Source organism: Oncorhynchus gorbuscha, linkage group LG03 (genome assembly GCF_021184085.1).
Source record: "Oncorhynchus gorbuscha isolate QuinsamMale2020 ecotype Even-year linkage group LG03, OgorEven_v1.0, whole genome shotgun sequence".
Taxonomy (NCBI): Eukaryota; Metazoa; Chordata; class Actinopteri; order Salmoniformes; family Salmonidae; genus Oncorhynchus; species Oncorhynchus gorbuscha.
In genome coordinates this window covers 73,161,970-73,188,038 of record NC_060175.1, presented here as the reverse complement: position 1 = coordinate 73,188,038, position 26,069 = coordinate 73,161,970, and the positions used below count along the sequence as shown (strand labels likewise).

Genomic DNA, 26,069 nt, shown 5'->3' with positions numbered 1-26,069 from the left:
CCGAGCTCTCTCTCTAGAGTATGTGTTGGGTTGGAGAGAGAACACAATCTCACACTGCGTGAGAAAGGAGCGGCACTCAGTGGGCTGCCCGGAGTAGCAAGGTGGGTTATTAACCCTAGGTTCTGGAGGCTCGGCAGGCCAGGAAGTAACAGGTGGCACGAGACGTAGACTCTGGAACTGTCCAGAGAGGTCGGAAACCTGAGCGGCCAGGTTCTCCACGGCATGGCGAGCAGCAGACAATTCCTGCTCGTGTCTGCCGAGCATGGCTCCTTGGATCTCGACGGCAGTGTAACGAGCGTCTGAAGTCGCTGGGTCCATTCCTTGGTCGGTTCCTTCTGTCATGCAGGTGAAAGAGGACCCAAAAGCGACTTAACAGAAACAGAGTTTATTTAAGTCCAAACAGGGAATAACAAAAATCCTCTAGTCTGTAGAGGGGAATAACTGGAGAAGCGGCCACAGACTGCAGGTCGCTTCGGGTAGGCGCAGGCCGTAGTTGACAGAGACACCTGCTCACACGCAGCATCTGATGAAGGCAAAAAACACGACAGGACAGGGCGATACACAATCACAGCAAAAACACGACAGGACAGGGCGAAACGCAATCACAGCATGGTGAATACTAAACAAGGAACCGACGGGACAGGAACGGAACACAAAGGAATAAATAGGGACTCTAATCAGGGGAAAGGATCGGGAACAGGTGTGGGAAGACTAAATGATGATTAGGGGAATAGGAACAGCTGGGAGCAGGAACGGAACGATAGAGAGAAGAGAGAGCGAGAGAGTGAGAGAGGGAGGGGGAGAGAGAGGGATAGAAGGAGGGAAAGAACCAAATAAGACCAGCAGAGGGAAACGAATAGAATGGGGAGCACAGGGACAAGACATGATAATAAATGACAAACATGACATAGGCAAATCTTTTTATAGTTAAACCAGCTTATCAGTTTCAGATTTAAATTATTGTATTATTGTTTCTCATCACTGTTACCTAGTAAGCCCATAATTGTTATTTACATCTGTTTGGACTCCTAGCTTGCCTAATGCCTATAATTATGTGAGATTGAAATGCATTCACATCATAATCATAACCAATGTCAACCCTCGTCAATTATGTTACACATTTTCTAACAAGTTACAAACACGAGGCGTGGCGCATAACAACTAGCTAGCCAACTCCAGTCACATGCTAATGTTTGCTGGTAAACCTAGCTTTAGGTGGCTGGTTGTAATGTTGTAGCTTGCTGTTTAGTAGACATATCTAAAAAGAGAAGATGTTTTTTAATCAACATTCAATAGATCTCAGATTGTAAAACCTCTTCTATTTTAGTCATAGATATGGCTACCTGTAGTTGTTTAGCTAACTTAGCTAGCAAGTTAGCTACCTAAGTTGCAAACAGAAAAAAATAATTAGATTTCCCCCCCACTGTAACACAGTAGTATGTTAGCCAGCAATACACAATGTGGGGTTCAGTAAATAAACTGAAGTTAGCTAGCTAGGTGGCTTGCAGGAAAAACGACTTAGCTAGCCACCATATTTTTCATACAGCATCGGCTGTAGCTGGCCTTCTAGCTAAATCCAACTCGGTTTCGAATCCTCTTCGCTATATTCCAGTTGAAACATGTATGGTTGAATGTCACCACGTAGCTAATAGAGCATCCAAAAATGCTATATTATGAAATTCGTGTTGATGAGAGGATTGACTCGAAGCCATTGTGGTCTGGTCAGTTCTTTCAGTTTTGCCCAAAGGATTGTTATTAGTGTCCGCCTCGCTTCAAAAAAGCCTGCCTTTGGGTATGGAAGGGGCCAGAGCACGAAGCACCGTCCCACACAAGTTTTAGTCTTTCAGAGACTGGAAAACAATTGTCAGCTTGTATATTTAGAAATTAATCCGCTGATAGGAACATCACTGAAAGACATCCAATGGCTCTATCGAACAACAACAACCATATCGACACGCACAAATGTATAGTGCGATCAGTATCACATAGAGCCTTTTGCGAAATGCCAGAAAGGACTAATTTCTTTTCAGATCCCACCCGTCAATACACCAGAAGCAGTCATAGGGTGTATCATTCATTGCATGAAGCCCAGACCTGCCTACAGTATAGTTATTGCACACACACACACCTGTTTGATACTCTATCAGAATTGTCATGTGTCATTCCAACATACAACAGCTGAATGTTAAGAGATGTGCTTAGCTTAGATGCTTAGTAGATGTTGGCACGGGTTATATAATATGAAGACACTAGGGCGAAAAGGATGCTATGTTTATGCATAGTGAAGCATACTTTGCTTGGAGTACTTCGGGCTAGTTTGCACCTGGTCACAGATCAATATTGTAGAGCCGCTCTCCTCCTCCCCACCAACCCTTTGGGTTAGATTGGTGCCAGGAAACTGCTTCTTGGGAGTTGGTGGACATTGGTCTTGTCATATACAGTCGAAGGAAGACAACAACAACATGCAGATGACTGAGATAACAAATCGTAACACACTCTCATACAGAAGAGAACCAGTATGCGGTGCAGTTTAGTTTGTCTACAGCTACTTCCTGTAGGTTACCATTGACCTATATGTTAATGAAGAACATTCTGCTTTCATGTTGTAATCCATTTCACATTCGTGTTGTAGCCCATTTTGCAAAAATAAAGTAACCCTATTTAGCTGGCCGACATAACTTCCCATAAAGTAGAGTGCTGTGTGTCAAATGGATAGGCAAAGGTGTGTCAGAAATGATTAGGTTAGAGAAAGGGATAGCAACTTTTAGCAGCATTACTTGGTTGTCAACAATATCCTGCGAAGGGAGGATAAGGGGTGAAATTGAGAGATTGGTGATACATGATACACACCTGTCTATGTATTATGCATACAGATGCATATGCAATAGTCACAACTCCTATTGAAAGAGGAAATTCCCCTGGGCCTGGGTTAAAGTCGACTTCTACTAACTGAGGCGTGCATTGTACACACTGTCAACATGCACACTTCCTCATAGTGTAGGGCACCAGCAACCTTTGGAACTGCTAAACATACAGAGACAAGGAGAGTACGAACAAAATACTTCAAAGTGAAATAAAAATAAAGGAAATAAAAAATATAGGTTGAAAGTAAAGAGGCAAGGAAGGACAGAATTGAGAGAGTGAGAGAAAGTTATGGGGACTTCAACTTGACCGAATGATCCGCTGCCATATCCTCTAGCAGTGGTGTCTGCCTGGGTAGAGGTGAACTGCAAAACGAACCAAGCAGTGGATTGTTCTATCAAACACAATTGGAGGACACGATCAGTGGATATACCTACAGGTTGATTCTGATTGGGCAAGAGATTGCACATTGGTGAGTACCGGTATGTTAGTCGGTCTGACTAACATGTGTTCTACATGTGTTGAGTTCAAGGTTGCACTACGCAGCATTACCTGTGGGATTCTGACCTAGGCCTATGATCAGAGGCACAGATGTTGCATCAGGCAAAGTAAAGCTAAATGCATATTGGTAAATACACTGTAAAAGTAAGATAAATACCTGATAGAGAAAGAGGACAAAAACCTGAAAATAATCACTAAGTGTATAAACCATTGCACAGTTTGCGGGGGGTTATTAGATCAAGAGAAAGTGTATTGTCTATTCTGTTTTTATCAAACCTTGATCATTTTTGCCACAGCAGATTTCTTTCGAATCATCTCAATAGTTGTGTAAGAGGCACTTTTAAAATATTTCCCATCAATAAACATCACATGATGGGAAGGGTGGAGAAATATGTGATCTACTTGACAGGATGCTGGTGCTATCAAACTAACACAATTTTACTTTTACTTCCTGTGGTTAGTGGTAACAGCACAACAACTGTGTTTGGTGACTTCCTCTTGTTATAACGAAATCAAGACATCAGACTTGCCATAAATACAGTCCTTTTTGAGTACAGTCCTATTTGAGTATAAAAAGGACTATTTGTGCCACCGGTGGTTGTGACTGAATCACAAGGCTGTGCTTGTGTTTCAGTGCCCTCCATATGTTTGGGTTACACTCTGCAATGCTGATGGAAAAGGGAAAGGGGGATACCTAGTCAGTTCTACAACTGAATGCATTCAACTGAAATGTGTCTTCTGCATTTAACCCAATCCCTCTGAATCAGAGAGGTGCGGAGGGCTCTATTAATCAACTTCCACGTCTTCGGCGCAGGGAACAACTCACTATATACAGCAAAGAGCAATACTGTACTACATTGCAGCCACTGTAAAAACCCAGTATATAGACTTGATTAATTGTTAGCTCAACCGAGTTAGCTTGTTTAGCTTGTTAGCTTGTAAGCTATTTATGAACACATATGATCAAATAATACAATAAAAGGTAGGTAATAATAAAATAATACATGACAGAACAATATTGTGTTAGATGTGTGTCTTCTTTCCTAGTGTTCTAACATTGCACAACCACGAGCTGCAGCATACGGCAAGCACAATATGTCAGATTTTAGATAAGCTTTCGAACCTAATATTCAGTCAGATTACCAGCAACTACAATTACTTAGGAGATGAGGTAAAAGAGAGAGAGAGAGAGAGTTAACACCAAGTCAGATATTTTATTTGCCCTAATACATTTCAGTGGGGGGAAAAGCAGGTGTTCATGATACGTAGTAACCTGTTATTGAGATAATGAATGACATCGACACTGGGACTAGTAGGGGCTTGTCAGTTGGTGAACTCTGGCTTTTAGGAGGGTAGTGTGTATGAGAACAGGACACAGAATCTGACCAAAGTGAATTTCACACAATCTGGAATCGTCCCAAATGTTGAGTCTGGGAATAGGTGCAGTACCTACAGTAGGCTACTGGTTAGATTCAAAGTGAACAGTGGACAGAGAGCCCCAGGTTGGGCGAATGTGTACAGGCCAATCCAGTCATTGACAGTTCAGACACACAATGCCCAGCCCCCGAGTTCCCAGAGGCTTAAAATACCCCCTCAGTGTTTGCACTTGCGATGAGGGGTGGTCCTAGTTGTACACCAAGTCACATTTCACTGGACAGGGGATCCCAAGAGGACAGCATGACCCAAATCTAGAATGGGCGGTTAGGAGCAATTCCCTCTATAACTCAGAAGAGCACGGATGCAGATTTCATACTGATCAAAAATGGAAACGCAACATGTAAAGTTTTGGTCCCATGTTTTATGAACTGAAATATGCACAAAAAGCTTATTTCTCTCAAATTGTGTGCAAACATTTGTTTACATCCCTGTTAGTGAGCCTTTCTCCTTTGCCAAGCTAATCCATCCACTTGACAGGTGTGAAATATCAAGAAGCTGATTAAACAGCATGATCATTACACATGTGCACCTTGTGCTGGGGACAATAAAGATCACTCTAAAATGTGCAGTTTTGTCACACAACACAATGCCACAGATGTCTCAAGTTGTGAGGGAGCGTTCGATTGGCATGCTGACTGCAGGAATGTCCACCAGAGCTGTTGCCAGAAAAATTTATTTAATTTCTCTATCAGCCCAGAAACTCCACGTATGGCTTCTTCACCTATGGGGTCCTCTGAGACCAACCACCCAGACAGCCGATGAAACTGAGGATATTTCTGTCGGTAATAAAGCCAGTTTGTGGGGAAAAACTCATTCTGATTGGCCGGGCCTAGCTCCCCAGGAGGTGGGCATATGCCCTCCCAGTCATCTGAAATCCATAGATTAGGGGCTAATTAAAATATTTAAATTGACTGATTCCCTTATATAAACTGTAACTCAGTAAAAAAAATGCCATTTTTGCGTTTATATTTTTGTTCAGTAAAGTTATTGTTTTGACTTAGATGTCAGTAAAAATAGACCTGGATCTATCATTGAAGTGAGGGGTTTGTGTGTTGGCATTCACACTCTATTAGCCTCTGATTTAGCCCACAATTCAGAATCTTCAAATTATCACATTATGACAAAGATTAGGAAAAGACACTAAAGACTGTCCACTTGTTTATGATGTTTTATAGGCCTACTGGGCCACTAAATATTCCATTACCATCACAGGGCATACTACACCCTGTTCAATGAAAAAAGTGGTAGTGGAACCCAAACTGTCATTCTTAAGCTACAGCACACAACATTCGTACAATGTTTCCACAACCACGCTAGTTTTGGAAATCCCAGACCTTGGACCAGCGTAAGCTAGACAATGGCACAAGGTCTTGGGACGATGTCAGATTCTCATTTCAAAAGGAGAAAACATTTTGCAGGGAGGGTCCTCTTCAGACAACTCTCAACAAATCACGAGTTTGGTTGAAACGGGTTTAAAACGTGGTGCTCATGTTTAGCTAGGGCAACAAGCGGATACGGCAGTGACGTCACCGGTGACCGGTTTCCGTCTCGTCCTCTCTGTCCCAACTGACCCCGGGAAAAAAACAGACATGTAAGCCGGAACATCGGGGGAGGCAACCCATCTGTCTAGAGACTACAACCAGGCCATAACGTTAGCGTCCCCTCCCAATACTGTGGGGTTGTATCATCAGGGAGATTTCCCATGGGGCGTTCCGTGTCCTGTCATTTTGGTCAGCTATAAATAGTCTAGCTAGATGCATTCCCATCCAGATCCATGATGTGCACATACAGCCTGTGTCTCTGGTAAAGTACGTAAACTGACAGGTAGACAGATGGGAGAGCATGAATACTGGATAGTAGTGACACAGGGATGACCTTCACGAGACAGGGAATCAGGTGCTTGAGGTTCAGGTGTGATGCTGCTATGACATTCAGGGACGGTATCTCGGACTAAAATCAACAACCAAAAAATGATCAACGCAAAACAATCTTAAGTAGTTGAGGTTTGGATGTTGACATTTGAGTCATTCCTTTCAATTCATTGTATTCCTTAAAAAAAATCTACACTATTTCTCCCCCTCTCTTCCAGACAAAGAGAGCTAGGATGGAGGGAGAGAGTCCTCAGAGAAGAAGCTGGAGCTTTTCCTCTTTCTATCCCAAACGTGAGCATCCATGTCATCCTTCTATTCACTGGCCCAGGTGTTCAAAACAGACAGATGGCACTTGCCTTGACAAAAAAAAACATTTTTAACTGTCTTGACGGTGTGTCAGTGTTATAATTTATTAAATCATATTTATTCATTTATTATTATATTATTTTAGCTAAGTTGATACATACAGTACTTGCATGAACATTCATCATTACTGTCCATTTTTTCGAAACTGTGATGAAACATTCCTTCATATACATGTACATCACAGAAGTTTGGTGTAAATTCCAAAAGAGGTTGAAGTAGAACTTCTCGATGCTTAATGTCAATTCAAGGTAAACAGCTAACAGATGGCCAAGAGACTGGATTTAGACGGAGAGGGCAGCAGTTCTACTCCTCGGTGCGCGAGGCCTCAAAAAACGGTGAGTGGCCCGTCACCTAAACATCTACCATTGCTCTCTCTTTCTCCTTCTCTCTCTGAACATGAACAATGTTATACCGAACATGCATGTAAAGGATGAATTGCTGTTGTTGTGGTTCTTCTTCTTCTAGAGAGGGTTCTAGAGGAGAGGGAGGAGGTTGATGCTCCTGTGACGGGCGCCTCAGGAGGACCCACCCATCTGGTCCAGCTGAGACCGATGGCTGACCGGCTAAAGAGTAAACATACCTTACTATTCACCTAACTATTCTCAACATCATGGATGCTATGATCAAATCAAAGCAATGTTATCTGTCACATGCTTCATAAACAACAGGTATATATAGACTAACAGTGAAATGCTTACTTACTGGCCCTTCCCAACAATGCAGAGAGAGAAAAAAAAGAAATAATAGAAAAACATAATAACACAAGGAATAAATACACCATGAGTAACAATAACTTGGCTATATACACAGGGTACCAGTACCGAGTTGATATGTAGGGGTACGAGGTAATTGATGTAGATATGGACATATAGGTAGGGATAAAGTCATAGGCAACTGGACAGATAACAAACGGTAACAGCAGAGTATGTGATGAGTCAAAAGAGTTTAAAGGGTCAATGCAAATAGTTTAAAGGGTCAATGCAAATAGTTAAATAGTTAACCAATAGCTACGTGGGCAAACTATTTAGCGGTCTTATGGCTTGGGGGTAGAAGCTGGTCAGGGTCCTGTTGGTTCCAGACTGCATCGGTATCGCTTGCTGTGCAGTAGCTGAGGGAACAGTCTATGACTTGGGTGGCTGGAATCTTTGACCATTTTTAAGGCCTTCGTCTGACATTGCCTGGTGAAGAGGTTATGGATTGCAGGGAGCACGGCCCTAGTGATGTACTGGGCTGTACGCACTACCCTCTGTAGCGCTTTGCGGTTTGATGCTAAGCAGTTGCCATACCAAGCGGTGATGTAGCCAGTCAAGATGCTCTCAATGGTGCAGCTGTAGAATGTTTTGAGGATCTGAAAGCCCATGCCAAATCTTTGCAGCCTCCTGATGGGGAAGAGGCAGTGTTGTGCCTTGTCCACGACTGTGTTGGTGTGTGTGGACCATGATCATTCCTTAGTGATGTGGACACCGAGGAACGAAGCTCATGACCCACTCCACTACAGCCCTGTCGATGTGGATGGGGTGTGCTCGGCCTTCCATTTCCTGTAGTCCACGATCAGCTCCTTTGTCTTGCCAAAGTTGATGGAGAGGTTGTTGTGCTGGCACCACACTGCCAGGTCACTGACCTCCTCCCTATAGGCTGTCTCATCATTGTTGGTGATCAGGCTAAACACTGTCGTGTCGTCAGCAAGCTTAACGATGGTGTTGGAGTTGTGCGCGGCCACGTAGTCGTGGGTGAACATGGAGTAGAGGAGGCGACTAAGCACGCACCCCTGAGGGACCCCCGTGTTGAGGGTCAGCGTGGCGGATGTGTTGTTGCCTACCCTCACCACCTGGGGGTGGCCCGTCAGGAAGTCCAGGATGATGCTTCACTGTATGTGTTGAATAATGTCACATCACTAATCTGTATAGAATAAGTGTATAGGACATGTGTATAGGATAGCTTGTGCATGTAGGATCTTGTGTTAAAAAGAGGAAATGGAGAGAGGGCAATTCATGGTGAGAACCATCATTATGGAACTATTGGTGGCATTTGATCGTGTAGGCTACTACCAAAAAACAAGTTACTACCAAAATAAAAGTTAAAAATACAAGTTGATAACATCTAGGAATGAGTTTGGAGACCTCATGTTGGTGTGTTCTTCAACTTCCTCTCACTTGCAATTCAGTCATAATTCACTGTTTTTATGTGCACTAGTATGCCTAACTACTGAAAACAAGAAGTGTCACTTTATTTATGGCTGTGAATCAGTAATATTAGGCTATTTGAGGAAGAAAACTTAAAGAATAGGGATGAAATATGTTTTGTCTACTTTTCTTTAAAAGAAAACAACAGTGTAATTTCTTGAATTATGAATAATTTGCACCTAAGGTCATGTGCTTGATGATTAATCATTGTTTTCCTGAGTAGGAGAAGCACACCTGTAAATGTATAGAGGGGATTTGATTCAATTGGCCCGGGTTGCACTTGGTTATGGCCCATCACGTGACTGGGGCTAAACCGGCGAGGGAGGCGCCGTTTGTTTGAATTTTCAAAATAGTGAATCCCTTCATAAAAAGGCATGTGCAAGACAAACAGCTAACATAATGAGGGTCACGTTCCCCTACTCAGACGTTGCATGCATCAACCAATGCCACGTCATCGACTGTGCCATCGAGCACCAGATTGCTATAACATATGGGTCGTGCTCCCCTGCTCAAACTTTGCTGACACATACCATATCTTACAACGTCTGGATAAGTATTTTAAGTAACAGCTAACCACATATGTTATAGCAATCTGGTGCCAAACGGCCCAGTCAATGATGTGGCACGCAACCATTGGTTGATGCATTTCACATCTAAGCAGGGGAACGTGACCAACATGTGGTTAGCAGATATGTAAAATACCTATCCAGGCATTGTAAGATTTGGCATGTTTCAGCAACACCTGGAAAGAGCTACGCGCCAAAATCTTAGATAACATCCCAACATGAGGCTCTGCATATACCCATTTTATTAGGGCTTCACATGAAACCTATTTTTATTCTTAGAATTTTTAAACATTTTTACAATGTCAACTAACTCATTCCGCTACCCAATAATAGTAAAGCCCCCTTTACTGGCTTAAATAGCTGACCAGAAAGCCTGTTACCAACCCTTAGTAAACTTCTGGAAAAAATTGTGTTTGACCAGATACAATGGTATTTTACAGTAAACAAATTGGCAACAGAATTTCAGCATGCTTATAGGGAAGGACACTCAACAAGCACAGCACTTACCCAAATGACTGATGATTGGCTGAGAGAAATTGGTGATAAAATGATTGTGGGGTCTTTTTAGACTTCAGTGCACCTTTTGACATTATTGATCATAGTCTACTGCTGGAAAAACGTATGTGTTATGACTTTACACCCCCTGCTATAATGTCGATAAAGAGTTACTTGTCTAACAGAACACAGTGGGTGTTCTGTAATGGAACCATGTCAAATATAATCCAGTTAGAATCGGGAATTCCCCAGGTTAGCTGTTTAGGCCCCTTGCTTTTTTCAATTTTTACTAACGACATGCCACTCACTTTGAGTAAAGCCAGAGATTCTATGTATGAGAATGACTCAACACTATACACGTCAACTACTACAGCGACTGAAATGACTGCAACACTCAACAAAGAGCTGCAGTTAGTTTCAGAGTGGATGGCAGGGAATAAGTTAGCCCTAAATATTTCTTAAACTACAAGCATTGTATTTGGAACAAAACCCTAAACCTCAACTAAATCTTGTAATAAATAATGTGGAAATTAAGCAAGTTGAGATGACAAAAACTAGAGGTCATGCGTAACTTCGATCAAAAATAATGTCACTGATCATCCTATAGGTGGCGCTCTTATAAGCAGTCTCACTTAAACCCTCATATCCGCGTCCCTATGTTTGTAGGTATCTTTCCTCATGCTGGCCAAATTTGCCTTAATGGGACTTAATAAGGTCTGTCAGGATAGATTTTTGTCTGTATTGAACTTCTTTTTTTTGTGAAAAATGTCTTCTCATGAACCATATGTCCAAATATCTCCAAGTGGATTGGTTAATAGATGGCTGAGTTATTTATAAATCAGGAAATCAGATATTACATGTCCATGTAAGTCCTTTGTAATTCCACTGCATAATGGCCTATTACCATGATGAACCATGTTAGGTTTGGTATTGATGTCTTATAAAATAAGGAACCTATTAACAATTAACTTTTTGGATTATGTAATGCTAATGTTTAAGAAATCATAAAAAAACATTCTTCTCATGGACTAGAAGTCAGATTCACTCCAAATGTTATATCATCACAATAGTCCCTAAAGAGTTTGAGAAAATAGTGTTACTGCATTCAAAGATGGCCACACCATATCAGTAGATTCATATTAGCACATATACTAATATGAAGAAAAAAATCTACTTTAAAAATCTTCTTCTCATGAACCATAGGACGAAATTACAGCATGGCACATGTCTTAACTTCTTTGGGATAGGGGGCAGTATTTTCAGGTCCGGATGAAAAGCATGCCCAAAGTAAACTTCCTGTTTCTCAGGCCCAGAAGCTAGGATATGCATATAATTAGTAGATTTAGATAGAAAACACTCTAAAGTTTCTAAAACTGTTAAGAACATGTAGAATTTATTTGGCAGGCGAAACCCCGAGGACAAATCATCCGGGAATGTTTTGTTGTAGAGATGACTGTGTTTTCAATTAGTTTCTATGGGATAATAGATTTATGAGGAATCTGTTTGCAGTTCCTATGGCTTCCACTAGATGTCTAAAGTCTTTAGAAATTGGTTGATGTTTTTCCTTTGAGAAATGAAGAAGAAGCCTTTTCTTTTCTGGGTGTCAAGCCTAGTGGACTGTTTTGTTTGGGGCACGCGACCTGGAACTCGCTCCACATTCATTTTATCCCTTATTGAACGCAGTATATTACAGTCTTACATTTTATCGATTATTTACGTTTTAAAATACTTAAAGTTGGATTAGGAAAGTTGTTTGAAATGTTTGGACAATGTTTACAGGTAACTTATTAGATAATTTGTAGTCATGTTGGGCAAGTTGGAACTGGTGTTTTTCTGAATTAAATGCGCCAATAAATGGACATTTTGGGGATATAACGAAGGAATTAATCGAACAAAAGGGCAATTTGTGATGTTTCTGGGACATATTGGAGTGCCAACAGAAGAAGACCTTCAAAGGTAAGGCAAGAATTATATTGTTATTTCTGAGTTTTGTGTCACGCCTGGCTGGTTGAAAAATGTTTGACATGCATTTGTATGATGGGTCGCTGTTCAGATAATCGCATGGTTTGCTTTCGCCGTAAAGCCTTTTTGAAATAAGACACGGTGGTTGGATTAACAAGAAGTTAAGCTTCATTTGGGTGTATTGCACTTGTGATTTTATGAAAGTTAAATATTTCTAATAATTTAATTTGAACTTGGCGCTCTGCCATTTCACCAGATGTTGTCAAATTGATCCCGCTAACGGGATTTGATCCATAAAAAGTCTTTAACTTAGTTTGAGAAAATCTAAGTGTTGGCTAAGTTATTGACAAATCAGAAAGTCTGATTTTATGTGTCCATTTAAACCACTGTAAATCCACTCCAGAGGGGCCTATCAACTTGAAGCTTTTCATCGCTATCATGAATGTCCTTAAGATACCTTTGGTATTGTGTCAAAAAACAAGGAAACTATAAATAACTAATTCTTCATCTGCAATCATCTTCTCCTCTTGAAACATAAGTCAGATTCACTTCAGATTTTGTATTTAGACTCATTACATCATCTTTAATGGTTTTGAGAAAATATTTTTGCAGCATTCAAATATGGCCACACTGTACCTATAGATGCACTTTAGCACATATGCTAATTCAAAAATACTTGAATCTTCTAATAATGTCATCACTCATTGCATATAATGTAAGATAGTTCTTACATGATAGTGCTTGCTTTGTTATCCAACTGATCTTGTGTCCTTTCTGTCATCCTGTGAACCCCGTTCATTGCTGCTCGCAGCTATATTTTTACTATTGTCTTCTTGACTCACGAGATGCAACGACCTGTAATTCTACAGTTACTATCAAATGAATAGTTATACACATTGGTAGCGCGTAATTGTATCCGATGAAGCACATCCACGTGAAGGGAAAAGGGTGACAATTGCTAAAACATAGGCGCGCGCATGCGCACAGTTACAGTAACTCGACATCCAGCGAAGCCAACCCGTGAACAGCATGCGTTGTGTACTCTCCTTACGCTACAAACGGAATGAGGTCGATAAAACAAATAGTCTGCGGAAACGATCCAGTGAAATAAGATAACATTGAGTGTTAAACCTGTGAGAGCCATGAGTGGAGATGAGGTGCAGAGGAGGATTCGAAAAACACATGGACTAAAACATACGAAGCAGAGATGGAGTGAGTAAGACTATCATTACATCAACCTAATGTATAGTCTTAAAAATGTAAATTGTTTACATCAACTGTTAAATCTGTTTCAATTAAGTCACAACTCGCGGTCCGACTCCGCCAGTGCCAACAAGTGATAGGCTAGCGCAACATTGTAGTCATTTTCGGCCTAAAAGTTTATTTACCGTGGGAAAATGTTTTTCCAATGACGATCCTCTTGTTAAGAGAGGCAAATAACCTGAACAGCTTTTCTGTTGACTTAACATGGTGTGGCCACTACGCATGAAGCTGGGCTGAGTAGCCTATAATGTCGCGTTCAAAACAACTGGGACCTCGGAAATCTTCGACTTCAGTGCGTTCAAGACAACTGGGAACTTGGGAAAAACGAGCTCTGACTGGGAAAATCGCTTTGAACGGTCATCCAACTATGAATTTCAAGTCGGGAACTCGGGCATCCTTCTAGAGCTCCGTCTTTCCAACCTACACATCACTGACGTCATGATTTTACATCGTTTTTACCCGAGCCGAGTTCCCAAATGGATTGAAAGCACCATTATTGCACCTTCCCACATGATCAGGACACTGCAAGATCTGGCATGAGAAAGCCTTGGGAAATGTACCTCTATCCATCGACGTGTGAGGGCCCTGTACTCCTCTAATTATACCATTATCCAAAATTATATATGGAGAAGATTGAAGTACTGCAATTTTTTTATTAAACTTCTGTTTTTGTAATTTGGCTAGCTAATGTTAAAGCAGCCCATTGGATTCAACAACACTTCCTGTAGCGCTACTAGCATGCTGATGGAAACGTCCAGTTTATTTTTTTTAAACGATCAGTATTCCAATCATCTCAATTTACCATTCATCATTTGAAAATAATTAGGAGTACAGTGACATATTCCACCCCTGATTTAAGGCATGTTTCCTCAGCCATATACCACGCCAGCCTCTTGACTGTCCACATTTTGGTATAGCCTAAAACTGTTCAGACTAGAGTGAAGAAATACATTTAGGTTGAGTAGACCTAACTATATGTATCTAACAGCACTATATTTGATGGGGGGGGTTCTTCTTTCTAACATTGTAAATCACTTCCTTGTTGAAACATACATTCCATATGTTTCCACCTCACTTGTGATATGTCTTAACTATATTGTTCTATTTGTAGCTCTGTCTGCTAGTTTTTTTGCCTTGATTTAACAAGGGTGGTGTAAAGTACTTAATTTAATGTAAAAATACTTGAAAGTACTAATTAAGTAGATTTTCAGGGGTATCTGTTCTTTGCTATTCATATTTGTGACAACTTTTACTTCACTACATTCCCAAAGAAAAGAAGGTACTTTTAACTCCATACACTTGTTACATTTCGAATGCTTAGCAGGACATGAAAATGGTCCAATTCACACACTTATCAAGAGACATCCCTGCTCATCCATACTGCCTGATCTGACTGACTCACTAAACACAAACGCTTTGTTTGTAAATTATGTTGGAGTGTGCCCCTGGCTATCCATAAATATAAGAAAATGGTGCCATCTGGTTTGCTTATTATAAGGAATGTGAAAGGATATATACTTTTTCTTTTACTACTTGAATTCCATTTACTTTTGATACTTAAGTAAATTTAAAACCAAGTACTTTTACTTTTACAAGTAGTATGTTACTGGGGGACAATTGGGTACTTTTCCACCACTGCCTATGCTACAGATGATCCCTCCCTTTTGAAGGCCATTGCTCCTTTCAAATAAATTTCAGTTGGTCGACTAGTATGGCATTACGGGGACCTTTAACAGCTGACTGCACATATTAGGGACTGGAATGTGGCTGTTGACACAAAAATGAATTAGAGACGAGTGAGACTGTTTTGGTGTACATTTTTGAAGCCGCAGGACCAAAACTATGAAGCATGGACTTTAGCGAACTATTTTGGTCATATCTCAAGTGCAATAATACTTTAAAAGATGACATTCAGGTAAAGGTTTAGGGAAGCAGAGAGTGAGTTTGAGAGAAAGAGGGAGTGAGAGTCATGCCAGAATAAAGTTACCTATCCCTCTTTGGATGTAGTTGAGGCTTGCTGGCTGCGAGAAATGTTGTTGTAACATGTTATATAGCCTGAGGGAAAGGCAGCACACCCTGTGATGGAGAATGGCTGTTACACCTACGCAGTATGTAAGCCTTGCTGTTCATATATTCTTCTAGTGCAGTGTTTCCCAAGACTCTTTTCGAGTAACCCAGACAGTTCCACTTATTTTATGAATTCCTGAACTAGCCCATCTGATTCAAATACTGAAGGGCTTGGTGATTAGTTGACTAATTGAGTTAGGTGTGCAATTTTAGTTTAAAAAAACAACCTAAAGTCAGTATTTGTTCAGTGTTTAGGTCTGAACGAAAAACCTCCTTGGAGGTCCAAGTGTGTTTCCTGTATTTAACTTTGAAATTGATGGTAAATAAATATGTAGAAAAAGGTGGTTGGACCACATCCAATTGCTGGACAGGAAAAAGCAAATATAGGTAAAAAGTAATTTCCCAACTGTCATGTTTCCCAGCAATTTATTTCCCAACTGTGTCAGGTCCAAATGATATGCCTAGTAAATGTGTCTGCAGTGCAGCTAGCAAGAGAGCCATTTGAATTACTGTGAGAAGAGGCGTAAATTATCGAGAAACGGTCGGTGTTCTGGTAAAAATCTGTTGAGTAGGTATGTGGTAATGATTAGGTAATGTTTCATCTCTTTCTGCGTGTTCAAACATTTGTGATCATACTGAGACTGTTGAACTTAGATCAGTATGGATAAACGTAGGAGCTGTGGTAGGTTTAGGAATTAGAGCACAAGTCTCTAAAAGACAGTGTTTGTTTACATCTTTCTTTTTGGCAGCTCAGGAACTTGGAAAGATAGTTAAGGTATTCATTTGGTGGTTGGAAAAGCAGTGGCATGTATACGTGAATGCCATGGGAAGCCAGGCTTCCCCCCCAAAAAATGGCCAAGGAAGAAAACATGTAAAATAACTTATCTTTCATCTGTGTTTCATAAATGTCCTTCAATAGGCTGAATGTATCTCACCAGAGAAAGCATCCAAGCAAACAAAACACCACCCCTCTGTCTTTGTGTAGCCCATCTATGCTGTCTGGTCAAAAAGTGTATGACATTGCTGTCGCCCTTAGCATTGAATTCAAAGGAAGCCAGCGAGCATTTGGCCTCCCTTGATTAAAAAATAAATCTAAAATAATAGCTCAACTGAGTGAGCTCAGCTGTGAATGGTCCTTGCGCACCAAAAAAAGTGTCACGGGGAGGCAGTTTGGAATTGGCTTCACACCAATCACATTTGAAGCCAAACGTAATTTACATTTGAAGCCAAACGTTACATCTTGTTGTGTCATTGTCCTCCTGTGGCTAGCTAGCTAAAATCGCCCCTTTCCTAAATTTGGCATGGATGGAGATGGATTTGGACTTGTGTTTTTACTTCTCCGTACTGGCCAATAATTATAATGGCGATTCTGATTCAACCACCCTGAAGAAGGCACAGTGATGCCGAAATGTTGGTGTTTTACCCAATAAATTACTGGAAGTTTATTTATATGGCCTGAGAGGATGGAAGTTCAATATGTAGCTAGATGTAGTAACGTTAGGCTAATGTTAACTAGCTGGCCTGGCGCATTGTTGCCCATGAATGGAAGTTGGGCTAGCGAGCAAGCAATTTAGCCAGGTAGCCTAGGACAACAAAAATGTAAAGCATATATAACAGAGTCATAGACCGTTTAGGCAACATGTAAGAGGAGGCTGACATTGGCGTTTCTCTACAAATAGTGTGTTTTTTCCTACTTACACACAGTACCATGGACAGCCACATAATAATATAATATATGCCATTTTAGCAGACGCTTTTATCCAAAGCGACTTACAGTCATGTGTGCATACATTCTACGTGTGGGTGGTCCCGGGGATCGAACCCACTACCCTGGCGTTACAAGCGCCATGCTCTACCAACTGAGCTACACAGGACCACATCATATTTGGCTTACCCTAAATGGACTAAATTGTTTTTGGTATCTTTTAGTTGTCACTGTATTAGACTAAGATTAGAGGATGAAATGGTGCTGGAATAGTGGAAGCAGCGGCTATTTTCTTTGACATGTGGTTCTAAATCAATAGTCCGAAAAATGTTTTGCTTGACCAAATTAACTTGCTTGACTGTTTGTTACATGCAATATGTTTTATGGACTTCACAGGACAGATGTTTCTCTCCGGTTTTGTAATGAAACAAAGATGTGGTTGAATTTCTTCTTCCACTGTGTCTTATTATATAGGCCTAAGCCTGAGACATCAGTCTCAAGTCATATGAACAGGTTATAGAGAAAACAACGTAATTATCACAACACATAGGTTGTAATACAGTGCCTTTGGAAAATATTCAGACCCCTTGACTTTTTCCACATTTTGTTAGGTTACAGCCTTATTCGAAAATGTATATTTTTAAATCCTCATCAATCTACACACAATACCCCATAATGACAAAGCAAAAACAGGTTTTTAGAAAATGTTGCTAATTTATATAAAACAGAAATATCATATTTTACATAATAATTCAGACCCCTTACTCAGTACTTTGTTGAAGCACCTTGGGCAGCAATTACAGCCTCGAGTCTTCGTCGGTATGACACGACAAGATAGTCACACTTGTGTATGGGGAGTTTGACCCATTCTTCTCTGAAGATCTTCTCATGCTTTGTCAGGTTGGACGGGGAGCGTTTTTCAGGTCTCTCCAGAGATGTTCGATCTGGTTCAAGTCCAGGCTCTGGCTAAGCCACTCATGGACATTGAGACTTGTCCCGAAGCCACTCCTGTGTTGTCTTGGCTGTGTGCTTAGGGTCGTTGTCATGTTGGAAGGTGAACCTTCAACCCAGGGCCAGCCGACGAGAGCATACAGGTCGCAGTGGTGGGTGGTATAAGGTGATTTGGTAACAAAACAGATGGCACTGTGATAGACTGCATCCAGTTTGCTGAGTAGACTATTGGAAGCTATTTTGTAGATGACATCACCGGAGTCGAGGATCGGTAGGATAGTCAGTTTTACTAGGGTAATTTTGGCGGCGTGAGTGAAGGAGGCTTTGTTGTGAAATAGAAAGCCGATTCTAGATTGAATTTGAATGAGAGTTTACAGTCTAGCCAGATACCTAGGTATTTATAGTTGTCCACATATTCTAGGTCGGAACCGTCCAGGGTGGTGATACTAGTCGGGCGGGCGGGTGCGGGCAGTGAATGGTTGAAAAGCATGCATTTGGTTTTTACTAGCGTTTAAGAACAGTTGGAGGCCACGGAAGGAGTGTTGTATGGCATTGAAGCTCTGACATGCACTGTCAACTGTCGGACCTTATATAGACAGGTGTGTGCCTTTCCAAATGTCCAATCAATTGAATTTACCACAGGTGGACTCCAATCAAGTTGTAGAAACATCTCATTGATGATCAAGGGAAACGGGATGCACCTGAATTTTGAGTCTCATGGCAAAGGGTCCTAATACTTATGTAAATAAGGTATTTCTGTTTTATTTGTAGTAAAATTGCGAACATTTGGAAAAACCTATTCAGTTTTTCATTATGGGGTATTGTGTGTAGATTGCTGAGGATTTTTATTTTTTGAATCCATTTTACAATAAGGCTGTAAAGTGGAAAAAGTCAATGGGTCTGAATACTTTCCAAAGGCACTGTATGGCTTTTCTTTAATGGCTTGGCTTCCCCAGTGATTTTACCCAAGCACCACTACTGTGGAACAGCCCAAGTCGCTGACGAGAGCAACCGCATAACTGAAAGCTACTTATTATATAGCTGAGGTGTGCATGTATTTGACCTTGTTTCCACAGTGCTGATCTGCAACCCATAATGATGAGCAAGCATGGAAGTGAAATGTGCCACTTGTTCAGTCAGTTGGCTGGCTAGTTAATGCCTAGTTAATGCCTATTTAATAACACTGGTTAATGCCTATTTTGTGACAAGACACATGAAATGGCAAACCATATGGGGATTTTGGCAGTAAGCCAACGTCTATTACTTCCTACGGTAGTGGTGTTGGATCAGTATCTATGATCCGTATTGAAATAACGTAGAACATCTGCTGTTGTGGAAGCGTTATGACAACCCAGTTTCTCTGCATTCACAGAACTACCTGCGCGAGGTGTGTTTTGACCTGCGTGTCTTTTCTCCTGTCCAGGTGAGCAACCTCAACGCGCCGCCAATGGGAAAGAGAAAGACGCCCTGTCATTTGACCTCGGTGAGTAGCCCCATTGTGCACGGAACACCTTTTCAATTGTGACTTTACCTATAGCTCTAACAGTGTGTTCAAAAGTGTGACGTCAGGGGAAAATATACACTACACTTTAGATATGACATAATGATAACTCTGGAGGAACCTGTGGAGAGAAGCATCTAGCTGCAGTTTATGCGGGTTTATACCGCCTGGTCTGCAAAACTCAAAGGGGATGTTTATGTGTCTCAGATGGTATCTTTGCATTTCATATGGTATGTGGGTGCGCAGCCTGAACTCGACATACCAGTCTGTGCCCTAGCTCTGGTCCAGGGCATTATGTTCATGCGTTAGCATTGTAGTGATCAAAGTTTGGAGAGTTAGTGTTCACGATTAATTTAGTTTAGCAAATTTTTGGATGCAATGTTGATGCCAAATCACTGGGCTCAGACCCTATTGTCCATGAGGAGTTTTGCTATTTGATCCTATACTAGTTAGCTGATGATTAAGCTATTAGGTCAGAGGAGCACAGTCCATATCGTTCCATTCGGTGCCTAATGAACACGATCCTTGTGTAGGAGGTACTAATGATCTGTTGGTCCTGTGATCCCTTCTAGGCACCGTCCAACCCAGCGAGGGTGAGAGAGGTGCCATCAAGAGGCTAAGCACCATGTGGTCCTCATTCCGGGGCAAACATGACAAAGACCGTGAGTATGAGGCTAGGGATGAAGAAAATGCGTTACATTTTGCTGCCGACTAACCGACCCTTATTAAATGGTCAACAAATAGCCCCCCAAAAATCTAAACAGTCAAATGACCTGCCCAACAGAAAATACTATACAAGGAATTTACATTTTTCATTAGGAGCTTAATGGAAACGTGCAACAATAGCAAGCCCATAGAACAACATTTTAAATTGATCTTTTCACTGAAAACATCACCTTTAGCCAATAAGCATGGGATGCATCATCACATTTGCAGACTTATGTAAAACAACTAATATTCCTAAGGTGATAAATAGATGATGCGTTTTTTTTCCCTTTGCACAGCCCCAGCTAGAGGAACATATTTTAGGAAGATCTGTCTTTTAAAAAACACGTTTCATGCAATTCTACAACACTTTACATCACAAGGTAGCCTACTCTGCTGACAATGACAAACTGACATCAATAAAAACGACCTTGTCTTGAATGCAACCATCTAATCTCGGCACACGAAAAGGTGAGGTACACATTGTTCAATATGACGTCCAAATTATATTGTCCTAAAATAACTTTCCAGTAGCATTGACTCACACAATGATAAAGACAGTGAGTATGCGCAATGCTCTCCGATAGTGCTAATAACATAGGCTATAGGTCGCTATTGTTCACTTTGGGAGTTGAGAATTTTGATAACAAAATACATATTGGAGTTGTTTTTGTCTTTTCTCGTATGTGTTTTTCCAGCGATTGTTATTTTGAAATATTTTGATAGGCCTAGCACTATTTTAGATGCGTTTCACTGCCTGCCGCAACGCAACAATCAGCTCTGAAATGTTCTGCTTCCAATATTGCGCACTTCCCAACTGAAGTCTATGGGCTTGTGATTTAAAACAAACCACAGTTATTTCTTAAAATAACCTAATGATCCTCTATGCCTAAATCATGTTCTCTGGTGTAATAATTTGAATGATTTCATTTATTTCTGTATAGACGGGAGTAGCTTAATTATATACTTTTGGCAAATTCAATTTACTTTTGGGGAAGCTAAGCTAAGACAATTGGACGTGCCACATATTAACGATCTTATTATTGAAAATAAAACTCCTGTAACGAAGCAGCTAATAAAACGTAATTTTCAAACATTTGCCAAAATGCAATTCGCGGGAAAACACTGTTCTAAACAGCGTACCTAATACGAGCGGATTCCTATGTGACAGAGAAGAAAAATCTCTGAAATGTAGAAAGAGGGGGCAATCATATAGCAACAACTAGGAAAGGTTGCTAATATTTCTAGGACTGTGCCTTTGGCTTCTAGACAACAAAAAAGTTGATAAGAAACCATTATAACAATAGGGAAATGCTGCTTAATGGCATGAGAAAGTTCATTGAAAATAATTGCCACCACGTTTCTATGGTTGGATTTTGGCTAGGCTACTTTGAAGCAAGGTAAAGACATGCTTCATTATTTGATGGATGGTAAAAGGTTCAGGTTTCAGACAATTATACTGCCTCAAACTCACATTGCAAAGTGGTGGGTGACGCGCTGATCGCCTGCTTAATTACGAGTTGAGATTGAGAAATAAAAATAGTAGCACTTTTTAATCATGGCCATCAAAACAGTTTAACACACGATTGCATTTAGGTTATTTGTTGTGCAATGTCTAGGTTTACAAAAGCACGTTTCACTCCAGTAGCAGCTTTTTGAGGAACTGCTCTCATGCTGTCTGACAGGTGGTATAGCATATTCCGCTCCTCAAACTAGGCTCTGTATGCTATGCGAGTGTGATAACTAAAATCCATGAGGACTAATGACTAATACACACGCTCCAATTTAATTCCACAAAATTATGCAAATGAACCTATAGACTGATAAGCATGACTGGTCAAATGTATTTTCAGTGGCTAACCGATTCATGGTTAACCATTAACATCACTATTTAATGCTCCACAGAAACGCTTTGTTACTTAGAAACACTTCTTATTTTCTATTAAGTACTTCCTATTGCACACACAATACTTCCTAATTTACCAAGACCAAGGCCCTGTCCAGAATAACCCCTACCCACCTAGGGCATAGGCATTTGTGTATAGTAGATCATAAATGATTGGATGAATGTAGGCTAAACAGAGGTAATGGCCTCACCTTACACTCTGTCTAGCTAGGTGTCATTTGTTTAGACAGGACCAACAGGTTTGCCTAACTCCAAAGTAAATTAGATCTTTGACTAGTGTGACACTGAATGAGAATGGATAGGCTGGTGCAAGTCAATGGTGTTGACCGCAGTCAAATTCCGTTTGACCGTAGTCAAATTCCGTTTGACCGTTTAGTTACTGCAACTAGGATTTTCCAAGCTCTGATGCTGCTGATGGTCATTAGTCCACCAAACTTGCTTATTTGCCTTGTACTCTATTGTCCCTCTGATCACTCTGACATCAATGCAAATGTTTTGGAAAATCAAATCAAACACTTCATGAGAGTTGCGTGAGAAAACCTCAATTAAAAAGGAGGATCCCATCAGCTTTCTATATGCGGGGCCTACTTTATTTATCAACTTTCCTAATAATAAGCACATTGCTTCGCTTTACAACAGGAGTATAGCCTACCTGGCTGGCATGAAAATGAACCATGGGAAAAGTGTCCTCCATTCGCTATTTAAGTGCATAGATTTTTTCCACAATGCCCCTGTTCCTAGACAGTTGCATGATAACGGTCCATTCTTAATCCAAACTAATTTCACACATATATTATTTAGTACATGTAAAGACAATCCATTTAAGAGTAGTCTGATGGGTGACAATATTAGCCTATCAATTGTGAATGATGTATTGTCACTTAATGATACAAACACGCTGGGCATCATTCACTACTAAAGTGTCCAAATAACTTTAATCCGCTTTACAACCAGTGTAGAGCCTAACTGGCATACATAGGCAGCATGTGAGTTTCAAGTTTGGGGAAGATAAAAAAGGCACCTTTTTATAATAAAGCATTAAATGCATAATCGCATTTGCGGTCACTTTTGAGAACAGTGTATTCCCTCTAATTGATTCCATTTTGTAACATTTGCGCTTCTAGCCTAGAGCCAGCCATGTGCGCATTGCTGCACTTATAATGTGAAGAAATAGGCTAATAGTTGATCAACATTTTTAAGCTAAATGTTCCGATCTAGTACATCAGCCTCATTGCTTTAAAAAAAAAATGTTTTGATGTGAGTGGTTGTATTCATTTGGGATCTATCGCATCCCACAACTGTCCCAGAGTATGTTTGGAATATATATTTATTGCACAGAAGGACAAGTTGTCCAATAGAATAGGTCAACTTTTTAACTATGGGAGGGGTAGTAGATTGACACAGACTAGTGCTTTTGCTGTTCATTAGGCCTACTCATCTTGTTGGCTGACAAAAAGTAGGCTAAATGTGGACAGTCCATCTAACATCTTCAATATGCACCTCAGAATTTTATAAGAGGATGCCCGCAGTTGCATCCCCGATGTCTTTGTTTTCTCTTGTAGCCTACTTCATAGCTGAGATGCCTGTGAGAAGGACCTGGTCACGTGACATGCATTGGCTAATAAGAATTGAGATATCTGAGAGAGCCATGTGAGTGAGAGGTTCTTCGGTGCATGGCAGCCAGGTGAAGGGAATTATAATTATTATATTCAGCCCAAGGGTACAATGGCCACTTTGGCTGCAAAAGGCATGGATTCTTTTGGGGGCATTACGGCCATACAAGGGGGATGCCGCTGGGAAATTCGAGGGCTGGTGAGAATATTATCAAGTGCTTGTCAAATTGTGAATGAGAAACTGATGAAGTGTGTGCAGCCTGCACAAGAAACAAGTCAGAGCTCATGGCTTTCATGCACATTTTTTTTCAATCTCATCATGCAGACTGTATTAATATATTAAATATCAAATAAAGTTGCATAAATAACTCTAAATGAAGCATATAGGAGAACCTGTTTCTTTGTTAACCGCTCAACACAGAGTAGCCACATGCACTACCTTGGAAATATCCTTTCGATTTTATTCAGCTATGTTCATTTGTCTTCTTTATACTCTAAAATAACGCCACAGAATTGTAAGCAAATCTTGTCTGCTAAATGAACTAATGTAGCCCACAGCCAAATGGTATAACCATATCAGGGCCTAGAAATAGACTACATTTTCTTCACATCATGTTTCTTTAGACCTGTCGAAGATAATGAGTTCATTGTGATGATGAAGGCTACAGTATATTCAATGAATTTGAACCTTTTTAAGGTGTGCATCAGTGGCGAGTAGACTATGCATGGAAGCCAAGAGATGCTAAATGTGTTTGTTAATTAACGGTCAATTACCACGAGACTGGCAGTTACTTGCTTGACAATCACCGGCTGACAATTTCATAACCGCCACAGCCCTAGTTATGATTGATTTGGTTTTCCAGTTGTGCCAATTACCTGTAAGTTATTGCAGACCCAGTAATGCATTTGTTTAGCTTAGCTTTATCACTGGACTGCAGAGTGAAGGAAAAGTAGCCAACAAGTGCTCAGCATATGTGGGAACTCCTTCAACTCCTTCTTTAAGACTGTTGGAAAAGCATTCGTCATGAAGCTGATTGAGAGAATGCCAAGAATGCGCAAAGCTGTCATCAAGGCAAAGGGTGGCTACTTTGGAAAAATGTCAAATATATTTGTCATTTGTTTAATACTTTTTTGGTTACTACATGATTCCATATGTGTATTCCATAGTTTGGATGTCTTCACTATTATTCTACAATGTAGAAAATAGTACAAATAAAGAAAAACCCTTGAATGAGTAGGTGTCCAAACTTTTGTCTGGTACTGTACAATAATGTGGAGTGTAATGGGTTAGTCATGCCTTACACAGGGACTGTTTCCATGGTAAAAGCAGTTGGAGGTGAAACCTGTCACAGTAGGCTGAGTCACAGAGCGGTTCTTTTGTGTGTGTATGTGTCCGTGCGAGAGACAGACTGTGTGTGTGCGGCAGTGCAGCATAAAGAACTTGTCTGGGCAGCCCGGCTCTACTATTATTTCTAAGGAGCAATGGAAAAAAAAAAGCAAGAGACCCGTAACATTTTCACAAAACCCCGAGGAGAGAAAAGATTAGCCAATATTTATCTTTGGTGTTGTTTGCTGTTCAGCAGGTTCTCTGTCAAACTGCAGGGTTTACCCAACTGTAAACACACCATGTGGCAGAGGTTGGTGGGGGATGGGCATGTCCTTAGTTTCTAGACATTAATAAGCAGATTAAGAACCAAATGTGTCATCATTTCACATCCCAGAAACCTCTTGATAAGAATCTTTTAAAACAGGCTGGTGCTCATATACTTAGAAACCTCGCAAAACATTCCATTTTTTTTATTTTGGCATGGTGTCTGTTGCGCCTGTTTTCACTTTGCTGGTATGTGGTTGTTCTCATTAATACTGCATAAATAACATGCATGTATTATAAGTATCTCAGAATAATACGTGTCTTCTGGTTAGTAATGATAAGTACTTTCAATTCATAGTGGTAATAAATGTAATGTACATTTTTAATATAATTGTATACGTTGTTGGAAAAACATACGCCTATCATAGCTGTTGTTATATTCACACATCCTTATGGCTGGAATCACATTGTATGGTGCACATTGTATGGTGCAACGGCAGCACAGGTATTAGTCAGTCGACCTG

The 26,069-nt window shown here is 40.6% G+C and overlaps 1 protein-coding gene and 1 non-coding gene across 3 annotated transcripts in view; one reads left to right on the top strand and one right to left on the bottom strand.

The window, feature by feature from the left end:
- Positions 1 to 2,980: 2,980 nt before the first annotated feature.
- Positions 2,981 to 26,069, top strand: part of LOC124031867 (DENN domain-containing protein 2D-like) — a 33,022-nt gene continuing 9,933 nt past the window's right edge. The window contains exons 1-6 of one of the 2 annotated variants that reach the window (XM_046343643.1): positions 2,981 to 3,334; positions 6,890 to 6,962; positions 7,286 to 7,372; positions 7,503 to 7,607; positions 19,653 to 19,712; positions 20,303 to 20,392. In XM_046343643.1, coding sequence (XP_046199599.1) covers positions 6,905 to 6,962; positions 7,286 to 7,372; positions 7,503 to 7,607; positions 19,653 to 19,712; positions 20,303 to 20,392 — 400 coding nt within the window. In that variant the 5' untranslated portion in view covers positions 2,981 to 3,334; positions 6,890 to 6,904. Of the gene's footprint in view, positions 3,335 to 6,889; positions 6,963 to 7,285; positions 7,373 to 7,502; positions 7,608 to 13,236; positions 13,456 to 19,652; positions 19,713 to 20,302; positions 20,393 to 26,069 lie in introns of those variants that run through there. The other variant, XM_046343644.1, reaches the window with a different exon arrangement.
- Positions 17,372 to 17,451, bottom strand: trnat-ugu. Its single transcript has one exon. It is a non-coding gene; the product is annotated as a tRNA-Thr (tRNA).